Genomic DNA, 10,378 nt, shown 5'->3' on the forward strand with positions numbered 1-10,378 from the left:
ATTTTTTTTTTCCTTTGGGTCCTTATCAAAGATCGGGTCTACGTTCTGCCACTACTGAGTGATTTGCCACAGTTTGAGACACGTAACTGAAGAGGCTATTGCTTCCATTTCTCCGGACTTGTTAACCAGAGTGTGGGAAGAATTGGACTTCAGTTTGGATGTGTGCTGCCTTATTGAAGGTGCACATATAGAACATTTTAAAGAAAATCTAGGTTGTTTTATCTTCAATTTGATATACGATTTGTTGTAAACAAACTGTTGTCAATTAAACTGTTACTATATACCATTGAAACTAGGACTTTATTTTATGTACATTCTGTATAAGAATGCGTGAAAGTATCCAAGTGCGGGAGTTAAGTAAATCCACAAAACCAGCTTCTGAAATCTGTATTTTGAATTTTAACTTTTTTTTTTACAGCCGGTAAGGCAATGCCGCTATCAGATATCAATAAAATAAAAAGGGGTAATATGCATGTTTTTCGTCACCATGCTTGTTACGATTAATAACCTCCAGTAAGCACATACACTCGCACGCCTGTACACTCGTACACTTGCACACTTTTCCTCTTAAGTAGTATATCAAAGGGGCTCTGAGACCAGGGTTCAGGGTGAAGAGACAAGGAGCCGGTCTACCATCTTGGATTGTGACGTCACGGCTGCCATCTTGGATGACCTTAACTTTGACCTTTGACCTTGACCTTCAAAATTTGCCAAAAGTTACCAACAATATACCAAAATCCACCACTTTTTCCAGTTTTGAAAAACATCCCACCAAAAAAACTAAAATATATATATAAAAATAAAAAATTTCATTTTCTAGGAAAAACCCCGGAAAAATTGCAAAAATTTGGATTTCTAAAAATCTCAAAAGACTTTTTCATTAGTTAAAACAAAATGAACTAAAAGCGGCTTAAAGACTCCTTAAAACAAACTGCCGTAAGCTACCCAGGTCATGACCTTGATAATTGGGATATCATGTCCACCATTTTGAATTGTGAATTCATCGCTGCAATTTTCGTTATGGCCGCCATATTGAAATTATTAATTTTTTATGCTAGGAAATACGGGAAAATTTTAAAATTAATAAAACTTTAATTATGAAAATTTTAATAAAAAACATTCCGCTATTTCGAAAACAGTTGGTAAACTTGAATTTTGTAATCATCCAATAAATCAGTAAAAATTTAATTTAACAAAAAAAAATTGATTAATTTTTTTTTGTGTTTTCACACTAATACTGTACTTGACAGACTAATGGCCAGTTGCAACAGTCTAACGATCTAAGCTCGTAAATGATTAAAGGACTGGGACTACACGAACCTCGTTCGCGTAAACTATATATAGTTCATACAAACATTTCCAATTTCCAATTAACAGGTATCAGCAGTGGCCAAGAAATGTTAGGTACATTTCTATTGGCGGGCTGGGACGATTTGAGTCGCTACAATCGATTGTGACCAGGCGAACAAATGGTTGATGCAACAGCCACACGATAGCAACACATACAGTCGCTACTTCATCTTTTGAATTTCAATAACGGCTGAAATCACATAACTGGTATTTAAAAGTCGATACAAAACGAAGCGTTCGGAAATATAAATAGGTTTTCAGTAATTAAAGAAAACTAATTTTTTAACATGGAAAGTAATCATGACGAAATACAATATTAAAACAATAATTTTAAATAAAAAAAAAATTGGTTGTCTGTAAAGTCCGTTTACGGACGATAGTTTAACGTGACAACGTCATAACAAAACATTGATGAAATGATTGCATACTTCTATGAATAAAATTGACTCATTTTTATTGAATTATCACAATTTTGTATGGATACAAAGAAGGAGTGAAATGAAATCTACAATTAAATTGATAAATTTACTTTTATTTGCACTCATTAATTCAAATATGTTTATTACTTTAACGAACAGATTATTTTAACTATATATTTTATACATGTTTGCTATTTAACTTCTTCCAATCTGTGTTATTCTGTTAAGGAAAGGACGATGATAGGAAAAGTAGGAAAGTGTTTCAAGTTTAAGGTGCCTCGAAAAAGTCAAATCGATGGTTGTTCCAATAGAGTGGAAGGATAAATGCGGCGCAAGCGTACAATGAGCGTAACGGGACAATGTGCGTTACGGGACACTTTTTCGTGCGTGCAGCCGGCGTGCATCGATTTATTAGACGTTGTCACGTCAAAAGCATTTCACACATTAAAAAATATGAGCATTTCCCGTTTAAAGAAGTTGTAGCATTTGCTACGTGTGTTATATGTAATTTTGTAAATAATACTCTAATATTTATGATTAAATTAACCCCCATAGAGTCCGTGAAAATGCCGGCCATGTTTTCTCTCGCTATGAACCGACCCGGGAAACTGCTCACATCGGAGCTGGAACACAGTCACGTGCTACATTATAATTGAATGGTTATTTCTTATCTACACTCGTTTTAGAATATCATTTAACCTGAACGCACAGGGTATATAATCATGGTTACTATTTTATAATTCGAAACTAAACTTTACTTATAAAATTATTTCAATTTTAAATAACAACAGCGAGTATTTATATTTATTTCACACACTGAGATAAGAATGAAAATAGTTACAGAAAAAATATCATTAGCTGTAGGTGTAGAATCTTTATTAAATTTCATTGGATGAAAAAAAATTCAATATTTTTTTTTATAATTAGTAAAAAAATATGATAGTTGAACATTAAAAAAATAAAGAGGTCTGGTCCCGGGCCCTGGACCCAGGGGTCCACCCAGCCCCGCCCTTGTGGGGGCCATGCAGCTGGGACGACAAGTGATTGCGGTCTGGCGCTGATAGAACCAGCTAGCGATACATATGACGATTACAACTCTTCAACTTTTTTAATCGTTATATCTCAAAAACGGTGGCTGTTAGGTAAAAAAAAAGTATTAAGACATTTTTATAGATAATCATCTGATCTACAATTTTTTGTCTGCGCTAATTTTATGATAAAATTTACCGTTTTGCTGAAAAATCGCGAAAAGCCCGTTTTTTGTGACCTTTGACCCCGAATAATTTTTTTTTCCAGGTATCGGATCGATGAGGACTTTTTTTAATTTCATTTATAATGGTGTTTTGAACAATCCTACCAATTTCCAGCTGGGTGCGAATTTTTTGTAACTTCACTCCTATTTTTTTGGTCTAATTTGACCGGACTAATACTCCGATGGCGATGGTGCAACTGTCCATATAGTGACTGCGACGGGTCGTTACCACAACGCCGAAATACCATAACGCCGAATGTCAAAATTGACCACAACGCCGACAGCTAGAAAACTGCTGTGTACCACAACGCCGAAATAACAACTGAATGAATTTGTGTGTGTTTCTTAAATGTACCTTAACGCCGAAATACCACAATCAAACCTAACCTAACCTAACCTAGCGTAATATAACCTAACTTAACATAGCCTATCCTATTCAGGCCTAGCCTAACCTAACCGAACCTAGTCTAACCTAACCTAAGCTAATCTAACCTAACCTAGTCTAACCTAAACTAACCTTTGTGGCAGTCCTGCAATGACATTTTTCGGCGTTGTGGTAATTCGGCGTTGTGGTACCCAGCAGTTTTCTAGCTGTCGGCGTTGTGGTCAATTTGGCATTTCAGCGTTGTGGTGCGTCCCCGACTCGCAGGCGCGTAGGAACCGGAGGGGGGGGGGGGGGGCGACCCAGGCGACTGCCCGGCCATAACATTTCATGGCCGGGCAAAGTGATGGTTTTGCCCGGCCATTGCATCAGATGAACAACAGGCATTGTCTTAATTGCAATGCTAAGTGGTTTTGTGGGATTTTCTTGTCTGTGCGCTACTTTATTCTTAAAATAAATTAAGACTTTTCGATAAGTGTACAGGCACAATAAATACGCAACTGTACTTGTTTTCTTCTAAATATTCACGTTTCACAGTGCTGATAGCGGAAATATTATTGTGGGATATAAGACTAGTAAATGTTTCCGCTCGTTACAGTAGCTTACGCTCCGTTTTTGTCCACCCTTGTCTACCTGACCTTCAGACCCTTGCATTCACCCCGCCTCGTTTCTACCTAACGGTAACGACCTGACGTGCAGAGCGCTTTTCACATCAGCTTTGAATATATATACTGTATAGAAGTCGCCAGCCCAGGTTAAAAATTCTAATACGGTTTTGAGGTAGTTGGTTAATTCACCGCCGCAATCGCCACCATCTCTAGGGCATCGACTTGTGGTGGTCCCTAGCGGACAAGTGTCCAACTCTTCAGACACCCCTTGACAGTGCTGCGCTCTAACGTATAAATAACAACTAAGACGATACAGGGCGTTACGGCAGCGCACTGCAGCGGTGAAGTTCCCAAGCTGCTCATTATACGCTTCTGAAAAACGTAGAGTAAATCCTATCCACTCGCGACTTCTATACAGTATATATATTCAAAGACATCAGTCATCATTCAACAGCTGTACGTCTTGCTTTTAAGACCAAGAAACTTTGTGAGCCGTACTACAGAACTGTTTAAAATAAAATTATTTATCTGTAGTATCGTGAGAATGGCAGTGATGAAAAACATTTAGGGTTTAAGGAGAAAATTTATAACTGTATTTTAATTTTTGTGGCGTACAATGACTCAGAAAAGCATTAACTTTTTCTTCAACAACCGTTCTGCACAGTCCTGCAGTTCATCACAACAACCGCCTAAAAAAGCAGTGCACATTAGGCTGTAATGCCTTAGAAGACAAAGATCCTAAAGAAGAGTTGGATTCCTTTAACTCAGGTATTACTTTTGAGCAGTTTAGACTGAGACGAATTTTTACATGATCCCGAAAACCATATGTAATATATCTATTTAACATTAAAGTTTAGTATGTCGGTACATTATTTTTTTCCGCTCTTCGCTCGTGATTATTCCATCGAGTAGTAAAAAAATTTCTTTGAATCTACAAATCATTGAACATGAATTTATCAAGCAGATTTGCAGTTATTTTTAAGCATCTTCACTCGCCTAGTCTGTGGGGTTCGCATTTTAAACTTATTCTTAAGGGGAGTCTGACAGTAAAAAAATTAAAATATTGACTTTTTTAATTTTTAATACCAAAATAAAATTTCGACTTTCCTGAATAAAATGATATGAGTGTTATTGCGAAAAGCTTTTTTCCATCTTTAATTTTAATCTTTGCCTTTTCTACAACTCTAGATAACTTGATGATATCTGGGGACTAAATTTGAAGGTGCTTGTAATTTATGTACTCTGTGCAGTGGGAAAATTCAACAAATTGCCTTTAAAATGAATTCTACGAGGCGAAAACTGAAAAGTGAACACTGTTTTGTGATGCCGAGCTTTAAGTAAATTTGTTATAAAAAAAGTTAAAATTTCTGCTAGTAGTACATTCTATTTTTATGTACGAAAGATGCTTAAATAGCACCATTTTGCTCCTTAGAATACAATATTTTTTTCTACAGGGGGAGAGCCCCCGGACACCCCCTTTGTTAAATCCACCACTTATAATGATACTCTCCTTTGCCCCCCATTAAATATTTGCTTCCTACGCGCCTGCCCGACTGTGCGACGACCCGAGATCGCCCTGGAGGGGGGGGGGGGGGAGAGGCAGTTACCTGTCTGCCGTCGTCGGAGACCACCGCCACGGCTCCTGGAGTGCTACCGGCCTGCGCCGCGAACCACTCGTGCAGACAGCCGAGCCGGTCGTAGCCGCTCACGTCCACTTCCCGTGCGCCGCTGGAGCTCCGCGCCATGTCCGCCTGCGAACACGAGGTGGCGGCGGAACATAGACACGAGCTTTAACCTTTGAATATATATACTGTATAGAAGTCGCGAGTGGATAGGATTTACTCTACGTTTTTCAGAAGCGCGTGATGAGCAGCTTGGGAACTTCACCGCTGCAGTGCGCTGCCGTAACGCCCTGTATCGTCTTAGTTGTTATTTACACGTTAGAGCGCAGCGCTGTCGCCCGCTGTCATTCCCCGCTCCCCTCATCAATCATTCACTGCAGCTCAACGTCGTTCAACAGGAGGGGGAAGGGGTGTTTGAAGAGTTCGAGACTTGTCCGCTAGGGACCACCACAAGTCGATGCCCTAGAGATGGTGGCGATTGCGGCGGTGAATTAACCAACTACCTCAAAACCGTATTAGAAATTTTAACCTGGGCTGGCGACTTCTATACAGTATATATATTCAAAGCTTTAACAAAGCCCCAGAGGGGGGAAAAAAAATAGTGCGTGGAGTCCCTCCGCGCGGAAGAAGTGGAACTCCACTGTTTACTTCGCTGCATAGCAAGAATACCACGCGCATGTGCTTGGGATCTACCGACTCACTCTCTTTCTCTCTCCTACTTTCTACCTTTGTGTATCTTTCTTTCTCTCTCTCCCTCTTGCGTTGGGATATTGGACGCTACTCGTTGCTAACGCTCGCGCATGCGTTCGAGTGCCACGCATTCACTATCGCTCTGTCTCTTTCTATTCCCCCTCGCCAGGAGCGTTGAACGTTTAACGCAACAGTGCTTTCTCCATGGTAGCGTTAAACGTTTAACGCAACCTTGTTGGAAGTCGCATTAGAAGTTTCACTTAAAAAAAAAATCGCATGGTGTAATGTCAGGAAAACGTTGTCGACCGCGTGTGGCGACGTAATTGATGATGATGATGATGATGATGATAATGATAATGATGATGAGTCGTTTCACCCATTACTATGTGTCGCGAGCACAGGTTAACGCCACGGCGGCAGAAAGCCTTGACGTCAACTATGCTCGCCAAGGCAGGATGATTCTGCGATGGTTTCACGTTGCCTTCCGCGGGATGTCGGGTGAACAGGGACACCACAAACACCCACGGCCTGAACCCAGGGAGAAGGTTTGGAAAATCCCCTCCCTAGACGACCAGCCAATCACGCTAGCCACTGGATCAAGTGGACAGATTAGGAGGTATTAACATGTATATACTCGCTTTCGTGAACATCCGGGGACGTACTAAGCGTACCGGTGTGCCAAATAAATCTTCGTGGTAGCATAACTACCTTGGAATATAAAACATGTCCATTAAAGAAGGTCCCAGGTATGAATTTTAATAGTATCAACTGTAAGCGTTGCAGAGTTTTTGGTTCAAGACCACAATTAAAGAATAACACAAAAAAAGTTTAAGATAGGCGCATTCGCGAATAATGCTCTTGTTGTTTTCTCGCTTGCAGCGCCACCTACGCAAAATGGCGAATCCTGAGCGTAAAGCGTTTTGTGTTCTGCAGTTTGCTAGGAGTGAATCTGTAATTTCAGTTCAACGTTCGTTTCGTTGAAAGTTTAATTGTTGAAATCCCTGATGGTTGGATTGGTCGTAATGGTCGAGACGACAGAGCTCTTTATTACACTGGCCTCCACGTTCACTTGACATAACGTCATGCGATTTTTTTCCCCTTTCGGGCTTTATAAAAGATCGTGTCTACGTTCCGCCGCTACCTAGTGATTTGCCAGAGTTGAGAGAGATTTGAAGAGCCTATTGCTTCCATTACTCCAGACTTGTAAACCAAAGTGTGGGAAGAATTGGATGAGGGAAGGTTGGATGTGTCCGTATAACTAAATGTATATTGGGTATTCGTAAGAAAAAACGACGTAACTTTACCTTCAATTTGATGAATGATTTGTTGTTAATATTCTAAATTAAATTGTCATAATATACCATTGAAACTGGGAAAATCATTAATATACAAAAAATATGGCACAAAGCGCCTCAAGCTTTTTTCTCGTTTATACTAGTATTGCTTATATACTATTGTCATAAATTAAATTTTAAAATTATTTTTAACTTTTTAGTTTGATAATCTTTAAAAGCATGTTTCTTTAGTTTTTTAAACTATATTTATTATACGTGATTTTCCCGAAAAATCACTCCAGGTAAAAGGCTGAAGTGTTTCCTTATTACAATGCATGACAGACTCCTTTGTGCGACATCCCTGTTCTGTGTACACTGTTAAAAAAATTTTTTTCACCTAAAATTTTACCGATAACGCTGGTTACAAACTAACCAAGGATCTTCGTAAATGAACGGTTATTTTCACAAGTTAACGGGTGCTGATTTCACTTACTTTGGACATTAATCAAGGAAAAGATGTAAACGAGTCTTTTAGTACTCGCCAGACATGTGTATCTTATAATACGAAACTCAAAAACGAAATTCAACGTAGAATTCTTTAAAATAATGCCGAGCGCGATTTTGTTTACAATCACATTTCTTGACGCGAATCACGCGTAGTTTCCGCACCCGCCGCTAGAATTCGCTGCCGGAGCAGCTACGTCGACTACCGAATCATTCGATTTAATATTTTAAACTGTATAATGAAATTACTCTGATAAAAGTGGAAAAAGACTTGATAAATACTAAACCCCGGCTTTAGACCTGATTTTCGGAAAGGAATTTTGTTAAAATACTGCCCATATTGTTTGAATTAATTAAAAAGTTAATAAGGCAAAAGTTGCCCTTTGGCTTTGTGACCTTTGGTTCGCGCCGTCCATCACAGATGTCAGCACCGCGGTTACACATTTTATTATACATAACATTGAAATTTCGTTCAATAGTAAAAGTATTTTTGGTGTAATTCTATGTCTATTTTTATACTCAATGATTAGCTTCGAAAAATTGATTTATTAATTTATTAATTCTTTTCGATATTCAACATTATTTTACATATTATTTCCTATATTTTATCTCAACAAAACGTGTAGTTAAAATCTTTTTTATGCGTGATATAATCATTCTTCTGATACTGCCTATCCTATCCTTCTAATCAATATGGATGCAGAAGTTTCAATGTAATGATGTCTGTACTGAACAAATTTTAATATAGTTTGAAACATAGGGTATGCACGGGATTAACACGTTTTATCCTACTTTCTTTTAAATGTGTAAGTTATTATGTTCGTTACTAAATAACGAACTTTCTACTTAATCGATAATACACTGGACATGATAAATAAAATAAAAAATTTAGTAAAATAATGAAAAACACAGATGTTTTCATGAACATTCTTGGCATGGAACCTAAAATCGAAACCGTCAATAACAGATGCCGCTGCTAGTTAAGTGAATAAACGGACAGGAATTTGATACTGCCATGTACTTACTGTGGATTTTCTTCTAACCAAACTAAACTTGAGGGAGAAAACAGATAAAGAGCACTTTATTTATAAATTTAATTATTTATTTTCCGTTCGGCAGCACAAAGACGAACTTGAAAACTTACTGGCCTTGGTGCATAGAGTAGAGCTGTTACGTGCAAGTTTATATACTTTCCCATTGCGCTTCTTATCTTATCGCCGCACCATTTGATTACAACAGATTATCATCCGGTCTGAAAATAAATCTTCACTCTAAATATTTTTTTTGTACATGGAACAGATATATTCAGGTAAAATTACAAATATTCGTAAATTTGTACAATTACATAAAAAAAACAACTATATCACTATTAAAAAACATAGTTCGCAGTAACACTGGGTTCGGATTCTTAACCGGGCATTTATGCTTTCTGATGTCCCATTAACACATCCTTCCCCGCCCCACGTAGTTAAAGTTATTTGTGAACCGTTCCCTAAATAGCTTTCCAGTATTAACTGCGCACATAATTAACATAACGAAACAAATGACGTCCAATTATTGAATAGAACATATATTTTCCATGATTAAAAAAAATTCTTGATTGAAACATCATTAAATATATAAATAATACGCCCGTTTTCGTAATACATACTTCGTTTTATCTGGAAAAACGTATTTCATATATGCAAAAATTGCCATAGCAGTGTGTTGTGTAAAGTTACCATATTTTTTTCTTGTAGTATTACAAACTATTTCTTGGCAACTGGTTTCCAAAGGAATCTTTTGTATAAGTAGAAGAAAGTTTTTATGTGTAGGTTTTTAAAAATGATTTATGGCTTTTGGAAAATCTTGATTATATGCTAGTAATATATCAATGTGAAAATTTATGAATATACGCAGTCACCGTGTTTACTACTAGTAGTGTAGCTTAGTCGGTCCGGCGTCAGGCTTCTAGGCTGTGATGCCTGGTGCCGGTAAGCCATTTTGGATTGTGACGTCACGGCGGCCAACTTGGGTGTCATTGACCTTGACCTACAAAATTTGCCAAAAATTACTCCAAATTTACCCAAATTTGTCCATAATTCGCCAAAAAATCCTCCAAAATTTCCGCCGAAAAATATCTAAAATTGAAAAAAATAATTTTTTTATCGATTTCGAGGGAAAAATTTCCATGTTGAGAAAAAGTTTCCCGTTTCGTTCCTCAAAAATTCGGAATTCGAAAATCTTCGAAAGAACTTTGCCTTAGAAATAACCAAAATTCCGCAAAAAAAGGCTAAA

General features: G+C 37.8%; 1 protein-coding gene across 1 annotated transcript in view; it reads right to left on the minus strand.

Annotated features, from left to right (window-relative positions):
- Positions 1–5,762, minus strand: part of LOC134540730 (uncharacterized) — a 114,269-nt gene extending 108,507 nt beyond the window's left edge. Inside the window, exon 1 of the mRNA XM_063383626.1 lies at positions 5,619–5,762. Coding sequence (XP_063239696.1) covers positions 5,619–5,756 — 138 coding nt within the window. The 5' untranslated portion in view covers positions 5,757–5,762. The remainder of the gene's footprint in view (positions 1–5,618) is intronic.
- Between the last annotated feature and the right edge of the window lie 4,616 nt (positions 5,763–10,378).

The sequence above is a fragment of the Bacillus rossius genome, chromosome 17 (genome assembly GCF_032445375.1).
Source record: "Bacillus rossius redtenbacheri isolate Brsri chromosome 17, Brsri_v3, whole genome shotgun sequence".
Taxonomy (NCBI): Eukaryota; Metazoa; Arthropoda; class Insecta; order Phasmatodea; family Bacillidae; genus Bacillus; species Bacillus rossius.